General features: G+C 43.4%; 1 protein-coding gene across 1 annotated transcript in view; it reads right to left on the bottom strand.

The window, feature by feature from the left end:
• The window catches only part of ANO4 (anoctamin 4), a 182,346-nt gene that overhangs the window by 71,410 nt on the left and 85,056 nt on the right, over positions 1–25,880 (bottom strand). Inside the window, exons 4-7 of the mRNA XM_066589846.1 lie at positions 18,163–18,363; positions 16,862–16,998; positions 10,774–10,938; positions 364–464 (exon numbers count right to left, since the gene is read on the bottom strand). Of these exons, the coding sequence (XP_066445943.1) occupies positions 364–464; positions 10,774–10,938; positions 16,862–16,998; positions 18,163–18,363 (604 nt within the window). The remainder of the gene's footprint in view (positions 1–363; positions 465–10,773; positions 10,939–16,861; positions 16,999–18,162; positions 18,364–25,880) is intronic.

Here is a 25,880-nt window from a genome sequence, read left to right as displayed (position 1 = left end):
ACAGAGCGTTTAATGAGGAGATTTATATGGCTATTACAATTATAATGAGTAAAGTGGGTCATAATAAAGTGATAACCGACTGGACAATGATGTGGGCAATTTCACTTTTCACTACGAGCCTTTCCAGTTAGACCTACAATTTCCCAAAAGTAGACAGAGAAGGCCGTTCTCGGAACGCGTCCAAAAAATGAGGACCTGCATCTTTCTTAGATGTGTTTAACTAAAGAGGAACTTGCTGAATTGGTACATTTTTTAAATCTTTTTACATGGAAAAGCTGTCCAATCCTCTTCATGTCTGACAATTTCCAAGTACTGAGAAGTTTATTGACTTAACAGAACAGAACATGTACTGTATGTACCTACCTGAAAGGCATCCGAACATTCATAAGCTCTGCATATCTTCCCAGAACTTCCCAGGGTGCATGAAGTTTTACAAACATGATGTCACTGTTGGTGATCGATGACTGTAATGAGACAACAGCAGGAACTGTGAATGCGTGGAGTCCCTGGAGAACACGGAAATTATTATTTCTGCTACATTAGTCGTTGTTCTTCCCAGCGAACACTTAGCACAGCTGTATATTATATTCTTCAGCTGAATCCGTACTTCCGCTATATTAGAAGATATACTTTTGTATCTCATGCTTTAAATCCATCTTTTCTCTGTATGACATTTATGTGAGTAGACACAAAAGCATCAATTTCAGCTTTATATAGTTTATGTTTTCAAAGCTTATCTCCCAACAGGAAACTTCTTAGATAATATCCGTACACAAGACTGAGAGTATAGAATTTATAGGACATAATATGCACATTCTGCTTGCCTACTCTACCAGTTAAGTGACAAATCTGTAACACAGCTTGTCCCAAAAAAGCCTAAACTAACATGAGCCTACTGTACATAGGGGCAGATATATTATTATTGCAAATATGGTACATTCTGGTTCTATGTAATAAATAATATTAATAGGAGTGATATTTTTATAGAGCTGATGATAAATGTTTTTCACTTTTTTTTAATTACAATGTAAAAATTAGGAGATTCCCTATTATAAAGCAGATGTAAGCTCTGCTTCAGCTCTGATCTGTCTTCCAAAATGTTCACACTTTGAGGCAGTATTGTTAAAAAAATGTATTATGATGGATGATATTCATTTCTCTGAGATTCAGACTAATGCCAAACTGTGTCAATGTACTACAGTCTTCATCAGTTTTACCATGATTATTTTTCACGCAATCTGTTTTTTGAAGTTCAATGAGTAACAGATCAATGGCTGCAAAAAGTGTGAATGTACTTCTAATGTTCGCAAGATGCCTTGCCGAAACTTCTACAATAGAGATGAGCGAGCACCAAAATGCTCGGGTGCTCGTTACTCGGGACGAAATTATCGCGATGCTCGAGGGTTTGTTTCGAGTAACGAACCCCATTGAAGTCAATGGGCGACCCGAGCATTTTTGTATTTCGCCGATGCTCGCTAAGGTTTTCATGTGTGAAAATCTGGGCAATTCAAGAAAGTGATGGGAACGACACAGCAACGGATAGGGCAGGCGAGGGGCTACATGTTGGGCTGCATCTCAAGTTCACAGGTCCCACTATTAAGCCACAATACCGGCAAGAGTGGGCCCCCCCCTCCCAACAACTTTTACTTCTGAAAAGCCCTCATTAGCAATGCATACCTTAGCTAAGCACCACACTACCTCCAACAAAGCACAATCACTGCCTGCATGACACTCCGCTGCCACTTCTCCTGGGTTACATGCTGCCCAACCCCCCCCCCCCCCCCGCACGACCCAGTGTCCACAGTGCACACCAAATTGTCCCTGCGCAGCCTTCAGCTGCCCTCATGCCAGGCCACACTCATGTCTATTTATAGGTGCGTCTGCCATGAGGAGGAACCGCAGGCACACACTGCAGAGGGTTGGCACGGCTAGGCAGCGACCCTCTTTAAAAGGGGCGGGGCGATAGCCCACAATGCTGTACAGAAGCAATGAGAAATATAATCCTGTGCCACCGCCATCAGGAGCTGTACACGTGGGCATAGCAATGGGGAACCTATGTGCCACACACTATTCATTCTGTCAAGGTGTCTGCATGCCCCAGTCAGACCGGGCTTTTTAATTCATAGACACAGGCAGGTACAACTCCCTATTGTGAAGTCCCTGTGGACCGACAGCATGGGTGGCTCCCTGGAACCCACTGGCGGTACATAAAAATATCCCATTGCAGTGCCCATCACAGCTGAGGTAGTAATGTCGTGCTTAATGCAGGTGGGCTTCGGCCCACACTGCATGCCCCAGTCAGACTGGGGTTCTTTACAAGTGGAAACAGATGCATTTATAATTCCCTGTGGACCCACAGCATGGGTGGGTGCCAGGAAGCCACCGGCGGTACATAGAAATATCCCATTGCATTGCCCAACACAGCTGAGGTAGTAATGTCGTGCTTAATGCAGGTGGGCTTCGGCCCACACTGCATGCCCCAGTCAGACTGGGGTTCTTTACAAGTGGAAACAGATGCATTTATAATTCCCTGTGGACCCACAGCATGGGTGGGTGCCAGGAAGCCACCGGCGGTACATAGAAATATCCCATTGCATTGCCCAACACAGCTGAGGTAGTAATGTCGTGCTTAATGCAGGTGGGCTTCGGCCCACACTGCATGCCCCAGTCAGACTGGGGTTCTTTACAAGTGGACAGATGTAGGTTAAACTCCGTGTGCACCTACAGCATGGGTGGCTCCCTGGAACCCACCGGCGATACACAAAAATATCCCATTGCATTGCCCAACACAGTGGATGTAACGTCAGCTGTAATGCAGGTGGGCTAAAAATTCATTTGATTACACTGTAGGCGAGGGCCCACAAAAATTGCTGTATCAACAGTACTAATGTACATCCAAAAAATTGGCCATGGCCAACCAAGAGGGCAGGTGAAACCCATTAATCGCTTTGGTTAATGTGGCTTAAGTGGTAACTAGGCCTGGAGGCAGCCCAGTTTAACGAAAAATTGGTTCAAGTTAAAGTTTCAACGCTTTTAAGAGCATTGAAACATATAAAAATTGTTTAGAAAAATTAGATGAGTGAGCCTTGTGGCCCTAAGAAAAATTGCCCGTTCAGCGTGATTACGTGAGGTTTCAGGAGGAGGAGCAGGAGGAGGAGGAGGAATATTAGACACAGATTGATGAAGCAGAAATGTCCCCGTTTTGGATGGTGAGAGAGAACGTAGCTTCCATCCGCGGGTGCAGCCTACGTATTGCTTACGTATCGCTGCTGTCCGCTGGTGGAGAAGAGAAGTCTGGGGAAATCCAGGCTTTGTTCATCTTGATGAGTGTTAGCCTGTCGGCACTGTCGGTTGACAGGCGGGTACGCTTATCTGTGATGATTCCCCCAGCCGCACTAAACACCCTTTCCGACAAGACGCTAGCCGCAGGACAAGCAAGCACCTCCAGGGCATACAGCGCTAGTTCAGGCGACGTGTCCAGCTTTGACACCCAGTAGTTGTAGGGGGCAGAGGCGTCACGGAGGACGGTCGTGCGATCGGCTACGTACTCCCTCACCATCCTTTTACAGTGCTCCCGCCAACTCAGCCTTGACTGGGGAGCGGTGACACAGTCTTGCTGGGGAGCCATAAAGCTGGCAAAGGCCTTGGAGAATGTTCCCCTGCTGCGCTGTACATGCTGCCTGATCTCTGCACCTCCCCTGCTACCTGGCCCTCGGAACTGCGCCTTCTGCCACTAGCGCTGAAGAATGGGAAGTTTACCATCAGTTTGTCCACCAGCGCCCTGTGGTATAGCATCATTCTCGAACCCCTTTCCTCTTCGGGAATGAGAGTGCAAAGGCTCTCCTTATACCGTGGATCGAGCAGTGTGTCCACCCAGTAATCCGTAGTGGCCAGAATGCGTGTAACGCGAGGGTCACGAGAAAGGCATCCTAACATGAAGTCAGCCATGTGTGCCAGGGTACCTGTACGCAACACATGGCTGTCTTCACTAGGAAGATCACTTTCAGGATCCTCCTCCTCCTCCTCTTCCTCCTCCTCAGGCCATACACGCTGAAAGGATGACAGGCAAGCAGCATGGGTACCGTCAGCAGTGGGCCAAGCTGTCTCTTCCCCCTCCTCCTCATCCTCCTCATGCTCCTCCTCCTCCTCCTCAACGCGCTGAGATATAGACAGGAGGGTGCTCTGACTATCCAGCGACATACTGTCTTCCCCCGGCTCTGTTTCCGAGCGCAAAGCGTCTGCCTTTATGCTTTGCAGGGAACTTCTCAAGATGCATAGCAGAGGAATGGTGACGCTAATGATTGCAGCATCGCCGCTCACCACCTGGGTAGACTCCTCAAATTTTCCAAGGACCTGGCAGATGGCTGCCAACCAGGGCCACTCTTCTGTAAATAATTGAGGAGGCTGACTCCCACTGCGCCGCGCAAGTTGGAATTGGTATTCCACTATAGCTCTACGCTGCTCATAGAGTCTGGCCAACATGTGGAGCGTAGAGTTCCACTGTGTGGGCACGTCGCACAGCAGTCGGTGCACTGGCAGATTAAACCTATGTTGCAGTGTCCGCAGGGTGGCAGCGTGCGTGTGGGATTTGCGGAAATGTGCGCAGAGCTGGCGCACCTTTCCGAGCAGGTATGACAAGTGGGGGTAGCTTTTCAGAAAGCGCTGAACCACCAAATTAAAGACATGGGCCAGGCATGGCACGTGCGTGAGGCTGCCGAGCTGCAGAGCCGCCACCAGCTTACGGCCGTTGTCACACACGACCATGCCCGGTTGGAGGCTCAGCGGCGCAAGCCAGTGGTCGGTCTGCTCTGTCAGACCCTGCAGCAGTTCGTGGGCCGTGTGCCTCTTCTCTCCTAAGCTGAGTAGTTTCAGCACGGCCTGCTGACGCTTGCCCACCGCTGTGCTGCCACGCCGCGTGACACCGACTGCTGGCGACGTGCTGCTGACACATCTTGATTGCGAGACAGAGGTTGCGTTGGAGGAGGAGGAGGAGGAAGGTGCTTTAGTGGAGGAAGCATACACCGCCGCAGATACCACCACCGAGCTGTGGCCCGCAATTCTGGGGGTGGGTAGGACGTGAGCGGTCCCAGGCTCTGACTCTGTCCCAGCCTCCACTAAATTCACCCAATGTGCCGTCAGGGAGATATAGTGGCCCTGCCCGCCTGTGCTTGTCCACGTGTCTGTTGTTAAGTGGACCTTGGCAGTAACCGCGTTGGTGAGGGCGCGTACAATGTTGCGGGAGACGTGGTCGTGCAGGGCTGGGACGGCACATCGGGAAAAGTAGTGGCGACTGGGAACCGAGTAGCGCGGGGCAGCCGCCGCCATCATGCTTTTGAAAGCCTCCGTTTCCACAAGCCTATACGGCAGCATCTCTAGGCTGATCAATTTTGCAATGTGCACGTTTAATGCTTGAGCGTGCGGGTGCGTGGCGTCGTACTTGCGCTTGCGCTCAAACTGTGGCACTAGCGACGTCTGGACGCTGCGCTGAGAGACATTGCTGGATGGGGCCGAGGACAGCGGAGGTGAGGGTGTGGGTGCAGGCCAGGAGACGGTAGTGCCTGTGTCCTCAGAGGGGGGTTGGATCTCAGTGGCAGGTTGGGGCACAGGGGGAGAGGCAGTGGTGCAAACCGGAGGTGGTGAACGGGCATCGTCCCACCTTGTGGGGTGCTTGGCCATCATATGCCTGCGCATGCTGTTGGTGGTGCCTCCCCAGCTGATCTTGGCGCGACAAAGGTTGCACACCACTGTTCGTCGGTCGTCAGGCGTCTCTGTGAAAAACTGCCACACTGTAGAGCACCTTGACCTGTGCAGGGTGGCATGGCGCGAGGGGGCGCTTTGGGAAACAGTTGGTGGATTATTCGGTCTGGCCCTGCCTCTACCCCTGGCCACCGCACTGGCTCGGCCTGTGCCCACACCCTCACTTGGCCCTCCGTGTCCTTGGCCGCGTCCACGTCCTCTAGGCCTACCCCTACCCCTCAGCATGCTGTATTACCAGTGATTTGATTTCCCAGGCAGGAAAGAAATTGGCGCAAGGCTGCACTCAACCGTAGCTGGTTGCGTCTGATTTTTTTACGTTCTCCACGCAGCACACACGTACCCAGAGCCCTTAGGACTGACAGAGGCAGGGCAAATATACTTTTTTCCCTTTTGTTTAAAAGGATAGGCCCACTGCGTCTATTCACTGAATAATAAGTTTAATAACTGACACTGTGTTGCGGCCCTGCAAAAGTGTCACAGAACTTTACTGTTGCAGAGTTATTAACTGTGGCAGAGCAGGTATTTCCCAGGCAGGAAAGAAATTGGCGCAAGGCTGCACTTAACCGTAGCTGGTTGCGTCTGATTTTTTTACGTTCTCCACGCAGCACACACGTACCCAGAGCCCTTAGGACTGACAGAGGCAGGGCAAATATACTTTTTTCCCTTTTGTTAAAAAAGAAAAGGCCCACTGCATCTATTCAATGACTAATAGTGTGTTGTGGCCCTGCCTACACAATTCTGTGCCTGTAGTATCAATGCAGGGTGCAATGCTCTGCACCGCCGATTTTGAGAAGAAAAAAAAAAAAGCAACACAGCTAACAGCAGCCTGCACAGTACTCCACACAGTTAAATGTGGCCCTAGAAAGGACCGTTGAGGTTCTTGAAGGCTACACTCACTCCTACTAACACTCTCCCTGCCTAAGCACCACTTCTGTCCCTAATACCGGGTGCAATGCTCTGCACTGCCGATTTTGAGAAAAAAAAAAAGTTTCTCCACTGCTAACAGCAGCCTGCACACACGTAGATGTGGCCCTAAGAAGGACCGTTGGGGTTCTTGAAGCCTACACTAACTCCTAACGCTCTCCCTACAGCAGCTCCAGCACGATACCACTTTCCCTCAGCTAACTCACACGCCATCTGAGGCGAGCCGCGGGAGGGGCCGACTTTTATACTCCGGTGACATCTGATCGCCCCAGCCACTCACAGCAGGGGGGTGGTATAGGGCTTGAACGTCACAGGGGGAAGTTGTAATGCCTTCCCTGTCTTTCAATTGGCCAGAAAAGCGCGCTAACGTCTCAGAGAGGAAACTGAAAGTAACCGGAACATCGTGTGGTACTCGTTACGAGTAACGAGCATCCCGAACACCCTAATATTCGCACGAATATCAAGCTCGGACGAGTACGTTCGCTCATCTCTATTCTACAACAGAATAGCAGTCTCTCTTATCGGAATATATTCAAATATTTGGGATGGATTTCAGTTGTTAGCATACCCTAACCATACTTCACAAAATTCTGTGATATACCCTATATGTCTTAGAGCTTTCAATTCAGTCAGGCTGCCCAGCAGATTTCTTTGGCATTTATGGTGAGTATGCACCGCAGTGATGGTGTGACTCGAACCTTACATCTTCGGTTGATTTCAACATAATCAATGGCTTTGGTTAACATGCAGCTTTAGGCCTCCTTCACACGAGCATATGTATATTTGCGCAATGAATAATGTTTTTTTTTAGCACACCTCGAAATATTTTACTGTACTTTTTGACCGCATGGCATGTTCATTTGCGCACAGCAAAAAAATATGCACCAATTGAAATGGCTAATTAGTCTAATGAACTCGAGATGTGTTCTTTTTCCTACGCAATTATACAGTGTTTCATGCATCACCCCCATATTTTGTATTTGCAAATCCCCATGGACTTCTATGGTGACTTTTGGGGCACAAATGAGCAGGAAAATAGAGCATGCTGCGTTTGGTTTGTTTTTGCATGACCAAAATGCGCAGAAAAATTCCACACATGTGAATGAATCCATTGAAATCAATGGGTTTTATTCTCTGCGTATTGCATGTGCAACATCTGTGTGCACAGATACGTCCATGTGAAGAGGGCCTTAAGGCCATATTCATACAACGATGATGTGTTTGGAAAAATGTCACCATGATAACCACATTGTAAATCCACATGCCAGTTTTAATGTATGAACCAAAAATCCACATCAAGTTTGTCATTTGATTCTTTTATTCTATGATCATTTCCCACATATTCCTAGCATTGTAGTCTACAGGGTTTTGATAAGATGTTACAAGTTGGCTTTTGACACTGAATAAATGGACACATTATTGCACTAATGCACATTGATCTGACAAGGGCGCATCAGAGACAGACACATTGGGAAATCTATTCATTGCGCATGGGGACAATGTAGTTGGACTATAATAGTTAGAGTAACTTCTGCACCTCTGCTCATTGTCAAGCTATTGGAGATGATTTACTAAGCTAAATGCATTAAAATTCAGGCTCAGTTTGCACCAAAATAAAGTTATGTATAAGCCTTGTAATTAGAGATGAGTGAGCATACTCGCTAAGGACAATTGCTCGATCGAGCATTGTCCTTAGTGAGTACCTGCCCGCTCGGAAGAAAAGGTTCGGCTGCCGATGCAGGTGAGAGGTGAGTTGCGGCAGTGAGCAGGGGGGAGAGGGGGGGGGGAGGGAGAGAGAGATCTCCCCTCCGCTCCTCCCCGCTCTTCCCCGCCGCTCCCCGCCCACCGCCGGCAGCTGAATCTTTTCTTCCGAGCGGGCAGGTACTTGCTAAGGGCAATGCTCGATCGAGTAATTGCCCTTAGCGAGTATGCTCGCTTATCTCTACTTGTAATACATTAATTACATATTTTAGACACTTTGTGCCTTGCTTTATTAGAGGGCATGGCTTAGCAGGAAAGGGGCATGCTTGCTGTGAAGGGGCATAGCTTAAAATATGACACTATGCAAAGTTTTGGCACAAAACTTGTCAAACAATAGGAGCTGTCAAGTCGAAAAATACACCAAATGTATCATAAAGCATAACATTTACACTGTCTAGTACATGGCTTGTATCACATGCCTAAATATTAACTATTAGATCTGTCCTAGTAAATTCTTCAGCGTTAAGACATTTCATTGGATATATTTTACATGCAACAGCTGAGAAATTGACGTGCTTTTATAATGGGGGTGAAATTCAGACAGTGTTCCGTGATTATAGATTTCAGTCTCCTATAATGTAGCACTATAACGGTCTAACATGACTGTGTCATCAACCAGCATACACTTTGCCTCCACTATCATTCATCACTTAATGCTTAATGTCTCATTAAGGGCTCCTGCACACTTGCGTTTTTCTTGCGCGTTTTTTCACACGATATTGCTGCGTGGTTTTTTTTACGCAATTGTCAATGGGACTTTCTAATGTTAAAAACGCATCACAAGTTGGTGCTTTGCAATTTTTGGGTGATGCATTTTTAACATTAGAAAGTCCCATTGACAATCGCGTAAAAAAAACGCAGCGATATCGCGTGAAAAAAACGTGCAAGAAAACCGCAAGTGTGCAGGAGCCCTAAAGGCTGTTCCAAGATTTCAGGTCTTATATACTGTATACTAGAATTATACATCGTAAAAATCCTAATAATCGCAGGTAGATTAGGCACGTATGTTAGGAAAAAGAAACTTTTCTCCTGGGTGATAATTCAGTTATTTAAAGAATAAAGTTATCCCCAGTTCATAAGCAGAGTCACCATTAAAAATATATGCGTGATACATAATAAAATGGTGCGGGATCTCATATCCTCCATCTATTAGGTACATCTGATGGGCAAGATGCTTTTGTAAAATGTTGTACTGTGTGGGCCCAGACCAATACCTTACATTTTGGGGTTTCTTGCAGAAGGCGTACAGAAGACTAATTGGGGACTATGAAATTAAAAGAAACTATGCTTGCATGTTATTGCCTATTAAATGAGTCATTTTTGTTTAACTCATTAGCCTGGATTCTTGACTATAATACCACATGTACTGCCTTTATGGTAGCCCTACCCATATATGTTGTGTTATGTGTTCACTTATGTTCATTTAACCTAATACCAGATTTTATGGGAAGATCAAAGACTAATCAGCAGAAGTGTAACTTGAAGCTCCTGGACCTCAATGCAAAATCTGCACAAAATCTGTCCATCGACTGTTAGACATCATTTATAATGTGGATCTCCACAGGTGAAGATATATCCTTAGCCCACCTTAGGCTCCAGGGCCTATGTGTGACCACAATCTCTTCCCCTTTAGACTTATGCCCCTGCAATTCACTGTGACAAACATAATAGAGTTCATCTGGAATTCAATAGGCATTGTATAACAATACATCTATAAATCATGGTAGGTATTTGGTATTTTATCAACTTATAAGTATAATTAGTAGTTCTGCTCTCTTCTCTCTTCTGAAATCATGTTCTGGGTACACAGTAACATAGTATGTCCGGCTGAAAAAAGACATATGTTCATCCAGCTCAGCTTATGTTGATCCAGAAGAAGGCAAAAAATCCAAATCAGGTAGAAGCCAATTTCCTAATTTTAGAGAAAAAAATAACTTCCCGACTCTGAGCCTTCTTCTACAATAGCACTACTGCTCCGTTCTGAAAATAGCCACCTATAAAGGGGCACGTGATATGACCCCATCCATAAGCACCACACACCGTAGCAATTTCCTTACTGGACGCAGGCAAGGATGGGAAACTGGCCCAGTTGCATAGAGGGAGGCATTCATGGACGAACTTGTATCATGTGCTCCTCCATTTTCAGAACAAAGCAATGGTACTGTTCTAGAAGACTTCTGTGGCAAGGAGGCATGGTTTTATAAAAGTAGAGAACAGAGCAAAAACACTGATTATATAATATTAGTTGGTATTCTATCAACTAAATACCTACTGCCCTATTATTAGAATGTAAAATGTGACCAACCTTAACATAGATTAATCCAAAGTTACCTCTTTCTCCATATGCAATCCTTCAGCCCTAATATTCCTCTCAAAGATCTCTCTTTTCTCTGACTGGGGGCTTGATTTTCTGTACACCAGGATGTAGTCAATACGACATTTCCCATCACTGAAAAACAGCCCATTTGTTCTGTTCTTCTCTGGCATGCTGGGAAGCTGAAAAAGAACTATTATAAATGATCAGAAGAAATGAAATTATTTAGTCTATTGCGGTTTTAAGGTAAGTAAAATCTAAAGCATGTCCCACGTAAATTAGATCTCCAGCAGTCACTCTCCAACCTCGAAATCATATTAGCCTGACTTTTTTCATCCTGTCTCGTATGACATCCTTAGCACCTCCATGGAGTAATGTCAAACTGTTCTGTGACCTTTATGAAAAATTACTCCCTGTTCGGACCATATTTAATAACAGAGAAAATAAAGTGCATTTCAACCCGACGATCTACAAAATAGCAAGAACATGCTGTTACAGAGGCTGACAAAGTTCAGAACCACATCTCTCTCTATCGACAACAACATCTTCTGTTTTATGTTACATGAGGCTTTTTGACTGGCAGCCATAGTCCCTTCAAGTAAACTGAATTAAAGGGGTATTCCCTTCTCAGACATTTATGGCATAGCCATACGTCTACCTCTGGGACCTGTATCTATCACTAGAACAGGGGTCCCCGTAGGAATTCCAACTCACCGTCACAGCCACAGGTAGCTGGAAGTAAATAAATGCAGAGAGGGTTTAACAGGTTTATTTTGCTTACCGTATGTGAGTTAGCTAGGATAAATGATGTAATGTACCCTGATGATAACATTATGTACACTTCACTTTTTATTCTTGTTGAGTTTAATGTAACTGTCTTGTTGGTGTATGGGTTGCCAGATGGGTGTGAAGTATAGCGCTTAACTCTCAGTAGAGGAGATGAAGTTAGGAGGATATAAATACGCAATTGTCCTGCGAAGGGGAGATGAAGGTTGTCTCCAACATGCTGTCAGGGAGGAGATGTGAAAAACAGGCCGCAAAGTGAAGGCGGATGTTCCTGAGTGAAAGCCAGAGTCATGACACCAGAGGAGATCCATGCTAGAAGCACCACAAAAGCTGAGCTGGGTTGTGCCTCCGATAATTAACTGGGCTAGTAACGCTGATTGCAAAAATGAGAGTATGCACTGTTGCTGTTGTTGCCAAAGTTATAAGCATGCAATGGCCATATGATTGTTTTCCACAAGTACCACGCTAGGAGGTCTGTGACTTGACCTAATACATCCAGTATGGGTCAAGTCAGTACCAGTACTGTGGAAGACCAGTAGTCGAGGTGCCTGCAACAGCTGATTATCCAGACGGCGGTAAGGGCCTTGCTGCTTTGGCAGTCACTCACACCTGTGCCTATCCTGAACCCCCTGGACCCTGCTCCTGCCATCCAAGGGAGTCTTAAACAGTCAAACTGCTTGTTCTACATAGTTACTGTAACTCCCGTAGGAGTGGATAAGAGTTACAGAAATAGTGTATCACAGCAAGCTACGCTGTTTATACTACTCAAGAGTTACAGAAACAGCTTAGCTTGCTCCACTACACTGTTTGCGTAACTCTTATAGTCTTCTATGGGCATTACAGAAACAGTGTACCACACACAGCCTGCTTGGCTGTTTTCATTCTCTCGCCACCCAATACATTAGGGCATTTCAGCTCAGTGATTGACGAAGATGGGAACACCCCTTTAACTGAACAATTAATGTCATATAAACATGGTTTATATAAGACCTTTCATAAAAGGTCAAACCAGTGCATGAACTTGCAAGAAAAAAGTGTAATGCCAATATCCATGTCTTGGAGTCCAAGGCACCCTAGACACGTAAGTAAGTATTGCCCTAGACACGTAAGTAAATGTATCACATAAAACAACCCGGGATCTTGTTACACTATGCAATGACTAATATCTCATCTATATTGGATGTTGAAAGTACTTTGAATTTCACCTTCCTGAAAATATTTCTCCCTTTTCATTGTTCAATACCTTTAAAGTGCTCAACAATAAGTTTAAACTGGCAGATTCCTTAAAATAACTGCATTCTGTTCTCCTGTGAGAGAATACGCTGAAGCTCAAAGTGATGTGAAAATAATGAGCAGAATCGGAAAAAAACAGCAAAAAGATCATCATATTTCTCACATTTCTTTCTGCGTTGGAGATTAGAAGTCGAATGCATGGTAAAGGAAAGATCCCCTTGTGGATGTGTCACTTTGCACACATCAGGTAAAGCATGAGGAAAAAAATAGAACAGGTTTTAAGATTACCTGTTTGAATGTATCTTATTCTTGACAATGTGCAGTTAGTACAGCCTTAGGGTAACTTCCTAGAAAACACTGCAACGCTCCAACTCAACAGTATTAAGATATAGGGGAATGACAGAAAACAATGTAGACTGTCAGTCCTCATCATTCCGTAGTGTGCTATTCAAGTGTATTAATGCAAAGTACCTGTATGCCAGGCGCTATTTAACAACTTTAGTAACAGACATTGATCACTCTTTTTTTTACGTTTTTTTGGCCCCGCCTTGCAAAAGCAATAACTTTTTAATTTTTCCATTGACATAGCTGTATGAGGGATTGCTTTTTGACGACAACATTGTATTTTTTAATGGTACCATTTAATGTACTGTATAATGTATGGAAAAACATTGACCAATTTTTAAGTGGAAAAGACGGCAATTGCAAAAGTTTTAGGTCTCAGCCAGACAAGTGTGGTTTACACACTGCTAAGCAACGTGTAAACCACGCTGCTGACATGTAGGGATTATGCGCTCGAACGGGGCTGCCCCTAGCTGCGCGGAGCAGCCTGTTCACACATCCATGGTGTGGGCAGCCTGCTCCCACAGCTCCCATAGGAGCCTATGGAAAGCACACTACGCAGCGCACACCATGGAGCTGACATGTTAATCGGCACTTGCATGTTCTAATCTTGTTAGAAGCACAGATCCTGCGCTTCTACAAAGCATTCATGTGAGCACTTTCATAGCAACCTATTGGTTGCTATAGAATCGTTGTTCTCATGCTGCTGTAGTAGTGCGAGAACCACGCTCGTCTGACCTCGGCCTTACAGTGAAGTAGAAATTACATGTGAACTTTGTTCTATGGGTCAATATGATTACGGCAATGCCAAATTTATATAGTTTTATATTTTTTTCCGTTTTTAAAAAACAAATAAAATTTACTCTTAAAAGTTTCTCTCCATCTCTATATTTTAAGGAGACTTAAAGGGGTTGTCCCGCGCCGAAACGTTTTTTTTTTTTTTTTCAACAGCCCCCCCGTTCGGCGCCAGACAACCCCGATGCAGGGGTTAAACAAGAACACCGGACAGCGCTTACCTGAATCCCCGCGCTCCGGTGACTTCTTACTTACCTGCTGAAGATGGCCGCCGGGATCTTCTCTCTCGGTGGACCGCAGGGCTTCTGTGCGGTCCATTGCCGTTTCCAGCCTCCTGATTGGCTGGAATCGGCACGTGACGGGGCGGAGCTACACGGAGTCGCTCTCCGGCACGAGCGGCCCCATTGAGAAAAGAAGAAGACCCGGACTGCGCAAGCGCGTCTAATCTGGTGACTAGACGCTGAAAATTAGACGGCTCCATGGAAACGAGAACGCTAGCAACGGAACAGGTAAGTGAAAAATTTCTTATAACTTCTGTATGGCTCATAATTAATGCACAATGTACATTACAAAGTGCATTAATATGGCCATACAGAAGTGTATAGACCCACTTGCTTTCGCGGGACAACCCCTTTAAACTTGCGATCATTTGATTGCTTGTACTATATACTGTGATACTTCAGTATTGCAGTATATAGCAAATTATGAAGTTGCATTTGAAGCCCTGACTCAGGCAAAGCTTGATAGGCAACTATTCATGGCAGCCCTGGGAGCCTTCAGTAGGCTCTGGGTTGCTATGCTAGCCTATTGGCATTTGGGACCCTCCGACCCTGCTGCATGAGGTGCAGGAAGCAGCACCCCTCCCACTGACTGTTTAGATGCACAGTCAGCTTTAACAGCCACACCTAAATAGCCAATTCTGATCGAGGCAGTTACTGGCAGTTGGCAGCTATCAGAAACAGCTGATAGCCACTGGGTATGGAACTCTGTTCCTGAACCTGCTGCATACACAATTCAAGACCACAGGATGTTTATAGTCATTCTGCAGTCCTGGAGTGGTTAAAGGGATCTCTTAGCTCTCCTGACATACACTTGAAAGGAGGGAGGAAGCCAACTTCAAGGACTGCAAATAACTTCTTAAACAAGCTCGCAAGGACTCCCCTCCAAAAATTGTCTGATTCCAGGCAACAAAAAATATATATTCAGTGTGCAAGGAGTAGATAAAAATTCTATTTGCTATTACCTTATGCAGCTTAGAATGGGGCTTAGATTGATAAGTATTACATGATCCACTAGTGCTGCTGAATTAATACGGTGGAATTGGCGTTTGTCAAGTGATGCAAAACACTGACAACTCCCAATGACGAGGTTTGACTAGTAATTCTATCATGCCCGTTTTGATGGGGTTTAAAATGCATCACATTTCCCCTGATCTGGCAGCATTAATATGTGTCATGTATTACGGTACAATGCCAGTTTTTGACAATGAGAATTGGTAAGAAATTCCTTCTCTTTTCTTGACATGCTGACAATTTCCTATTGGAAGGTAGCAATTTTGTTGTGGCATGTGATTTTAGGTTGCACGTTATTATAATATAAATATATTGTAGGTTGGGTTGTCTGACAGCTACGACTAAGGACTGTTTCATTCAATATGCATCTGAATCAATGGTCTTGCATATATGCTAGCAGCTTTGTTTCTATCTATTCTTATAAAGCTTGGAACTTTTATCTACTTCTTACACATTGGATATAGTTCTTCTTGCCCAGCTCTCCTAACATGTCTGTATTATTAGATACTTGCATTCCTCATGCAAGAAAATCTTATGTTATTCGTCCTGCAAATGTATGAATGTATATAGGTAGCATGATGGGGGCTGGTGGTAGGAGCAGTATGTCGCTCTTTGAACTTAGGGATCGGCCCTCCAGACATACCTTGGAGGCAGTTTTTGCTGAATGAATGTAACTGTATTAACCAACCAGGTCACCGATACATGGTCTTACTTTCTAGCTGATTGAGGAGCAGAGCCAGGTGACGGCCATGGTGGTGATTCAGCTGAGGCAGCTAAGGCAACGGACTGCTTTTCCAATAAGTGGGACAGTCTCATGAGGTTGAGTTGGCTGCGATGGCACTCACAAATGCCTGTAGGGTCTTTCAACCACCTCTTTTCAGAAAGCTCAGAGCCACACTTCCTCTCTTGACATAGGACCCCTGCCGCAAACGCACTGATCCATCACCTGATTCTGCTCGTCTAATCAGCTGGTAAATACTTAAGCAAGGAAACATTATAATAAAATAGAAAACATGTTTTTAACATTTTGCCCCTAAGTGGCGCAATTTTCCCGATAATACTTCTTACTGGAATATCCCATGTAACATCAACTGTATAGAGGGGCTACCTCTCTACAAATAAATTGACAACTTCTTCTTTACCCCATTTTCAAGGAGGTGTGTCCCTGCATACTCTGACATTCTCAAAATGGTGTTGACAGTATCTGCCAAGGTGAGTGGAAACACCACATTGTAAATTTACTCATAGACTTTCAGGAGGCATAACAGAGGAACAGCAGAATTCAGATTTCTAAGAAAAGTGTTCCAAAATTATTATATTTTTTTATTTTATGGGGAGTACAAGTATATTGTAATACACATTACACATTGTAATTGGAATCAATGGACTGTGGGTGCAATGTGCCAGGTCCTTCAGAATGAAAGATGCTCTTTTCGGTGCTCTCTGCTCTGACTAAAAATAAGGTCCTGAACCGAGAACCCTTTTATGACTTGTTGGCCAAGTTCTTTTGAAGTAGCAGAAAGCCTAGGGTGCAGCTCATATATATCATGCTTACATTTCACAACCCTTTAGAGACCATATTCATTCACATACACTTCTGTCTCTGACCTTTTATAACAGCTCTTTAAAATACCCTTAGTACAACTGAACTTCTTACCTCTCCTTCTGCATCTAATCTGCTGACTTCGTCTGACATACTTGTCAAATTACCAGCATGCAGCAGAGAGTCATCATCTTTGGAGGGACTGTTTGCAGCTTCTAAGTCGTCAAAGAATATATTTATGTCTTTAACACCTAGAAAGAAATGTATTAAATGCATATAATGTAACACAAATTGTGAGTCCTTTATCCTTAGAAGGTTAGCTCTTGTTCTCAGATCAACTGCAGGTTTGACATTTTAGTAAATAACCTTCTTTCAAACTGGGTCTTATAAATCAATGCTGTTATTATAATAATGAATAGTGTTTGTAAAGTTTATTTTCCCGGTTTTAACCTTTTCCATCAATTCAATGAGATAACATTCTCATTAATCTTGTCCTTTAACTTTCTAGCATTATGAGTTTATGAGACTGTGCCAAGATATAAAGTTATTCCCTATCCACAAGATAAGGGATGATTTTCTGATTGGTAGGGGTTTGACCTCTGGGATCCCCACTGATCCTGAAAACAGGGGTGCCAAAGAGGTCTGCATGAATGGAGCAGAAGACAGGTATGTACATCGATGGTCCATTCATGCGGAGACCTTCAGGATCCCTGTTCTTGGGATCAGCGGGGGGGCCAGTGGGCAGACCCCAATCATAAACCCATCCCCTATCCTGTGGTTAGGGAATAAATGTATATCTTATCACAACCTCTTTAAACTGAATCTGGTGTCTGATCTGCAGGCAGCATGTTATAAAGCAGGATGGGCTGAGCACATTATATATAGATCTAGTATAACTTGTATTTTATTCATTTAAATCCATTTTTTATGCTTAGAGGTCCAGTGGGCAGTCCTTTCAGCGATTGCCAGCCTTCCCTGTATGACTATATACACATAGATAGATGTCAACAAGTAGAACCTCCCACTGGACTCCTTAGCATAGAAATAACAAGGATTTCCCTGAAACATTGCCCTTCCCATATTAATTATAATTCTCAAGTATCTTTAGTTCATTAGTTGTAAATGTCTAGCACTTTTTAAAATTCTGCTATTGTTTTTGCTATACTAACTCTTGAAGTAGGGCATTCCAAAGTTTGACTGCTTTAACTGTAAATAACCCTTTCCTATAAGGGATTTGAATCATCTAAATTTCATCTCTAGATCTATTGCATAGTTGTATATGTGTATAATTTATATATATTATACACACACATTAATAAGACAGTCTAAGTAGTCTTTTTCTAGGGTTTACCCCTTAAATTAAAGCTTTATCTGCAGTTATGTTTTTAAAGGTTCAAATAGAGAAGAAGGTCTACCTGGATAATGAATCTCTGTGTTTCCATTTGAGAGCGCACACTTGCCAGAAGATGAAGCCTCCATCCTTATTGCCCTTCTGAGAGGAGGCAGAGAGGAATGTCTAACCACTATGTGATCGTTCGGTACAGAATTGTTCGCCACACTTTTCCTCTGATTAATCTGCAGCTGATTTTTAGACCCATGAATGGATATACTTATTCCTGAAAAGAAAAAAATATATTGGGAACAATGTTACAGGAATACTGCAAGGAATATCAGGCTGTACAGGCAACCTAAAATTTGTTTATCCCAAAACACTGGGGAACAAAAAGAAATTTGTTTTCATGATACCTGGAATTTTAGACCTTATTCTGGTTAATTTTTGCAGCTGATTCCGAAAATACCATCCATTTTTTTTAGATATTCGTGATGTCATTATCTATTTTTGTTATATTTACTTTATTTTCCCACCTGCTTTTGCTTACTATTAGTACATATGATACATATCACCACCGCTGCACAGCAAACTTGGTTTGATGAAACAATGTGGAAAGACATTGAAGAGAAATGGAATGTGTAGGAAATTTCATGCGATGAGCATGGAGGTAAAAGTAGTGGATCCAACAAATTCTTATCCGATCTTGCTGACAACTTTATCTTCCAAATGGTAGAAGAGAAAACAAGGAGATCTGCTATCTTGGACCTAATTCTTACCAACAGAGAGGGAATGGTTGAGGAAGTAAGAGTGGCTGGGGCCTTAGGAGGCAATGATCATGCTATCCTTGAATTTTGGATAAAAAGGGGAGGAAGACCTGAGAAAACGCAGACCTCAAGGTTGGATTTGAAGAAATGTCCAAGAAGGTTGGGAAATATTGCGAAATGAGATTCTCAAAGCACAATCGTTAACAATCCCTAAAAGAAGGAAGAATGGTAAGCATTTAACTAGGACAGGATGGATGAACACAGAACTTGCACACATGTTAAAAAGGAAGAAAAATATTTTTATCAAATGGAAAGAGGGGGGAATATCTATAGAAGAATATAATGCAATCTGCAGAAACTGTAGGGCAAGTGTCAGAAAAGCTAAAGCTAATATTGCATTGAGGCTTGCAACAGAGGCCAAAAGCAATAAAAAGGATTTTGGGGGTATGTCAAAAGCAAACGAAAAGTCAAAGATGCTAATGGATGCTTACAAGATGAAAATGGTGAATTGGTTAAGAATGATGTTGAAAAGGCCGAATTTTTAAATTCCTATTTTGTTTTCTCTCAGAAACTAAATGTAACATCAACTGATCTTTCCTGTGCTATTGGGGGAATAAACGAATACAGACTATCTATAAGCAGAGAAATGCTGAGGGAAAACTTAGCTATCTGAAATGACTTCAAGTCTCAAGGTTCAGATGAATTACATCCTAGTATACTAAAGGAAGCAGCGGAAGTAATTGCTGAACCACTCACCATAATCTTTGAAAATTCCTGGAGAACAGGAGAAGCCCCAAAAGATTGGAAAAGGGCAAATATTGTCCCTATCTTCAAAAAAGGGAAGAAGGTGGATCCAGGAAACTACAGGCCTGTGAGCCTGACTTCTATACCAGGAAAGATCATTGAACAAATTATTAAACAGCATATATGCAAGTACTTGGCTAAAAATCGAGTAATTAACCAGAGCCAGCAGGGTTTGTAACAAACAAGTCATGCCAGACTAATCTAATTTCCTTCTATGACAGAATCACTGACTGGGTTGATCAGGGAAATGCGGTAGATATACTATATCTTGACTTTAGTAAAGCATTTGACAAAGTATCTCATACCATTCTTATTGAAACAAATGACTAAATATGGGATTGACAAGGCAACTGTTAGGTGGATTCACAACTGGCTGAGTGATTGTACTCAAAGAGTGGTCATAAATGGCTGCACATCCAGGCTCTGTCCTAGGCGCAGTAGTGTTGTTTAATATCTTTATAAATGATGTGGAGGAGGGAATTGATGGGAAACTGATCATAGTTTTACTAGGTATAACCCTGACCTCAACTTTCCCTCAAAAGGAGAGAAAGAAGAACTAAAAGATAGCAACTAAATACCTGTTGAATTTCTTGTAAATGAAACCCTGTGTGGAAGTTCATTGTTTAATTGTTTTGTTTCTACTGTGAAATTTTTTTATTGCACCCCTTGCGAGGGAAAGTTTCCATTTGATCTGCATGTAATAATTTGCTTATTTATTTCTCAATAAAATCAGTTGAAATTAAAAAAGACAAAAGAGAAACTGTAGCAAGTTCAGAGAAGAGTTACCAAGATGGTGAGCGGTCTGCAAATCATGTCCTATGAGGAACGGTTAAAGGATCTGGGAATGTTTAGCTTGCAGAAGGCTGATAGGAGACTTAAAGGGGTTGTCCCGCGGCAGCAAGTGGGTCTATACACTTCTGTATGGCCATGTTAATGCACTTTGTAATATACATTGTGCATTAATTATGAGCCATACAGAAGTTATAAAAAGTTTTATACTTACCTGCTCCGTTGCTAGCGTCCTCGTCTCCATGGTGCCGACTAATTTTCGCCCTCCGATGGCCAAATTAGCCGCGCTTGCGCAGTCCAGGTCTTCTCCTGTTCTCTATGGGGCTCCGTGTAGCTCCGTGTAGCTCCGCCCCGTCACGTGCCGATTCCAGCCAATCAGGAGGCTGGAATCGGCAGTGGACCGCACAGAAGAGCTGCGGTCCACGGAGGCAGAGGATCCCGGCGGCCATCTTCACAGGTAAGTATAGAAGTCACCGGAGCGCGGGGATTAAGGTAAGCGCTCCGGTGAGCTTTCTGTACGTCCCTGCATCGGGGTTGTCTCGCGCCGAACGGGGGGGGGGGTTGAAAAAAAAAACAACCCGTTTCGGCGCGGGACAACCCCTTTAATAGCGGTCTACAAATGTCTGAAGGGCTGTCACAGTGCAGAGGGATCAGCCCTATTCTCATTTGTACAAGGAAAGACTAGAAGTAATAGGATGAAACTGAAAGGGAGGAGACACAAATTAGATATTAGAAAAAACACTTTCTGACAGTGAGGGTGATCAATGAGTGGAACACATTACCACGGGAGGTGGTGAGTTCTCCTTTTCCTTCAATAGAAGTGTTCAAACAAAGGCTTGATAAATATCTGTGTGGGATGATTTAGTGAATCCTGCACTGAGCAGAGGGTTGGACCAGATGACCCTGGAGGTCTTCCAACTCTATCATTCTGTGATTCTAAGCTACGGTAAGAGCAGGTAGATTCGATCTACCACAAATCCAGGAACTCATGAAAGACCAACATTTCCAAGATTTCATGGCCAACTTGAAGTAAAGCATTTTCTTGGGAACTATAAGGCCGCAAATTATGGTGAACTTTTGGAGAATATGGTAAGTTCTGTATTTGAACACTTGTTTGTAACATGAACATCAAATTGAAGGACCTTCAGTCATTTTGGATCGATTTACAGTGATGTAAGTGATGAACAGGGTGAATGATGTCACCAAGAAATAAGGACCATGGAAGAACAGTACTGTGGACAATGGGATACGCATATGATGTAAGGTTTCATCATGGCAGCGTAGTACTTAATGCGACAGGACGCAACCTTACGATATGTGGATGGTGTGGGATCATAAGTGAGACGGCAGTTACTGACAGGTGACCTCCCACTGCAACAGCTGGGGTACATGAGGACAGTGAGAATCGCTGTTAACCTCCTACATGCCGTGATCTATGTAGATCGCGGCATGTAAAGGGTTCACAGAGGGAGTGTGCTCCCTCTGTAATGTCATCAGACCCCCGCAATGTAATCGCGGAGGACCGACAGGTTGCCATGGCAACAGGACACCAGATACCAGCATTATGGCTTGCCTTTGCCTATGATCGCTATTACAAGCGATAAGGCATTAAAAACCGCACATGTTTGGTATCATCGTGACCATAATGACTTGTACTATAATTTGAGCACACTATTAATCCTGCTCAGCAAAGAAACGTAAAAGAAAATGAAGGCAAAATGCTTATTTAGTTTATTTTACCTCCCAAAAAGTGAAATAAAAGTGATCAAAAAAGCCATATGTACCACAAAATGGTACAATTAAAAACTACAGTTCGTGACACAGAAAAACAAGCCCTCACAGAAATCTGTCCATGGAAAAATAAAAAATGTTATGGGACTTTCGAATGCAGTGATTTTAAAACAATTATAATTTACAAAAAAGGGGTTTTATTGTTCAAAAGTGGAAAAACCCAAAAGAATTATAATATTTTTGGTATCGTCGTAATTGTACTGATGTGCAGAAAAAAATGTGTTGTGTTATTTATATTGTCTGATTAACGCTGTAGGAAAAAAATAGGCAAACTTGATACGTTTTCTCTCCCTGCTCTCAAAAAAACCCAAAAAGTTTTACAATACATTATATGCACCCAAAAATGGTACCAATAAAAAACAACAGTTCGCCATGCAAGAAACAACCCCTTATACAGCCATGTCAACGGAAAGATAAAAAAGTTATGATTTTTGAAAAGTGGAGATGAAAATCCAAAAAAATTTGTTCCGTTCTCAACGCCAAAATAGGCAATGTCCTTAAGGCAGCCTTAAGTTATTTCTGTAGTTCCCAATAGGCTGCTGTGCTCGGCTTTCCAGCCATGTGTTTCTCATCTCAGTCAGGAAGTGCTAAGATGGGGCAATCCCTTTAATCTTTATCCTCATTTCCCCTTCCATTTCTCCTTATTTGATAGTTTCACTGTGTATTCAGGATTTAAAGTTATTGAAATAATTTTGATCCCGGCCAATTAACCCCCAAGATGCTGCAGTTGCTATTGACCGCAGCATCTGAGCTGGTAGTTTGCTCCTCTCAATGTGAGATGCTGAGCATTATCATATCAGGAATGGGCCTATTGTGGGCTCCAGGGCTACGATCTTTGTACTGCTCTTACAGCCTGATAGAGCATAATGAAATGGCAGTAAAAGTACAAAACAATGCAATACAAAAGTATCAAACTGTATTGTACATGCGATTAATCAATTGTATGTTCAAGTCTCTTAAGGCCCATTTACACCAGGCGATGATCGCTAAAAAAAAACGCTAATCGGTGATCGTTTTAGCGATAATCAGTGAGTCTAAATGTGCGCCCATCTGGCCTTTTCGGGCACTGCTAGCTGATCGTTAAATTTAGTCCAACCTAAAAATCGTCTGTCAGTCTTATCAGAAGTTCTCCACGGGGAGTGCTGATAGCATTGTTTCCCCATGGAGAACAGAGGATCTGAGCGCAGATAAGAGCCCTTGGGCTATTAACTGCTTTCAGCTAAGGCTTCATTTGCACACTTAATTGGTACTTAAGTAGCTTGTATTACAAAGTTCTTCATTTTTTATGTTTTATTCAAATACATCTTCATTCATACACTATATAAAGATAATGAAAGTAACAATTGTGTTAAAGGACAGCATGGGGTGAATATATATTCACACATACATATACACATGCAGTGAAAAGCTCTGTGTTAAAATCAGTTAACAGGATTGACCTCTCCAGAGTAAGATGATACGAACATGAAAAGGATGAGGTTTCTGGTGTAGAACAGACCTCGCACAGTTTTATATCTCTTCACATGGTAAAACAGAATCACAACAGTTCAAAAACAAAATAAATCATTGATTGTCTGGCATCTGAATATAAATAGCTCCCTAGCCATCCTTAGACTATTATTTGTCACCTCAAACCTCTTTCTCCAATTCACATCTTCTGGCAGCCGGAAAAATCGTACCTTAGTGGTAAAAACATGCCTATACATATGCCTATATACTGTAAATTTACACAGGGCGCTTGAGGGCATGTGCCTATGGTGTCCAAAAAGAGGGGTCAGCATTTTACAGCTAAAAATAATAGTTTATTATGTTTGTGCAACCTTAGTGCTGCTAATCTCTAATGCTGGTCCTACTGTGAAAACAGTTCAGCAGCAATACAAATCAGCACAAATCTGTCTGTGTGCTGATATCATCCAGAGCTGTTGCGTGGAGGTTCATGACCCTTGTGGAAGTCTGCTCGATCTCTGGTTTCTCTATTATGCACTGCAGACGCTAAGGACTCCGTTCCCTGCTGTCTGATACCAGAGATGTAAGGAAGATAAATTACCAGATATACAGAGTTTTAGCCTTCAAGAAACAGGCAGGTATGGTGTGTCAGGGCGCAGAAGGATTGGAGTGTACTGTGCTATAGTGCATCCAGTATGTGGATGGGTGTAATATGTGTATAATATATATGCATTTGTTTCTGTGAGTAAATCTGCATCTACATATATATTTGCGTATATTCATTTGTAAGGAACATTTATTAATGCCATACTTGCCACCTCCCCTGGAATGTCTGTGAAAGTTGTGGAAAAAGAGGAGATCTTCTAGACTTCCAGAATAACCAACAAATCTCCCAGGTGCCGAGTTCTCTTTGAAATGCAATCACCTCTCCTGCAGTCCTGTTCACTCCAGGACAACATTCCAGCACCAAGATGATGTCCAGGGACTGTGATGGCATCATGAGGCAAAGAGGACTGCAGGAACAGGGAGATGTAAGAATCTACATATCTGGTCTGCAGTCTATTCTGAGGGATACTCAGATATAGTCTGACACTCTGTATCTATGGGGTCTGAAATCAGCATTTGTTTAGGGGCTCTGGTCTAGGGTATTTAGAGGGTTAAGCCTCTATTTGTTACATAGTATGTTTGGCTAAATAAAGACAATGTCCATCTAGTTCAGCCTGTTTCAACCCTCATCTCCCAGCCTTGTTGGTCCAGAGGAAGGCAAAAAGAAGCCCAACAAGCCAATTAAGCTCATTTGCAGGAAAAAAAATTCCTTCCTGACACCTCAATGGCATTCAGGGTAATCCCTGGATCAACATTTCAGATCAACAACCCCACTGCTCACCTAATTTCTATATCCTGTAATATCGTAGCGCTCTGAAAAGATGTCTAGTCTCCATCAATTTTGCCATCACCACGTCCTCTGGTAGAGAGTTCCACAGTCTCACTGCTTTTACAGTAAAAAAAAACCTTCTGTGTTGGTGACGAAACCTTTGTTCCTCTAGATGTAGAGGATGCCCTCTTGTTACAGTCGCAGTTGATTAGGGGTCGAGTAAAATAGTATAGGCTGAGGGACATATCTATTTAAATGGGTAGAGCATGAGGTGTGTCACTCCATGCACCTCCTTTTCAGAATGTACCTGATGTCTCGTCTCAAAAGTATGATAAGACCCCAATGTACATAGGCAGGTATGTTTAGCGGAATCCATGCAGGGCACCCATGCGGAAGATCCACAAATCAAGCCACCCATAGGGAAACATGGAGCATGCTATATTTCATTTGCAGACGTCCATTTCAGTGCAGATCCCGCATGGACGGCTTCCATTTCTGCGGGAAAGCAAGAGTTAAAATAAAAAAAAAGCTACTGCACATGCATGCCGAATGGCGCTTCTGCACATCCGCAGACCAGGAAATAGAAGACTCTGACAGGTAACGCAGTGTCCTCAGCCGCAGGCAGGGTCGGATTCTGCTGCGGGCTCCCGCATTCGGGATTCGATCCGCCTGTGGGCATTGGTCCTAAGGCTTCATTCAAACAGCAGTATACAGAGGGACCCCTCAACAGAATTGTAGGTTTTGATGAGTCAAACAGAGAACACAGATTTTAATGAGTTACACTCATTGTCAAAAAAAAAAATCGAATATCTCAAAGCACTTGTTGGAACG

This window comes from Eleutherodactylus coqui, chromosome 2 (assembly GCF_035609145.1).
Source record: "Eleutherodactylus coqui strain aEleCoq1 chromosome 2, aEleCoq1.hap1, whole genome shotgun sequence".
NCBI lineage: Eukaryota > Metazoa > Chordata > Amphibia > Anura > Eleutherodactylidae > Eleutherodactylus > Eleutherodactylus coqui.
Note: the sequence above shows the minus strand (reverse complement) of the source record. Positions and strands in the feature narration are given on the sequence as shown.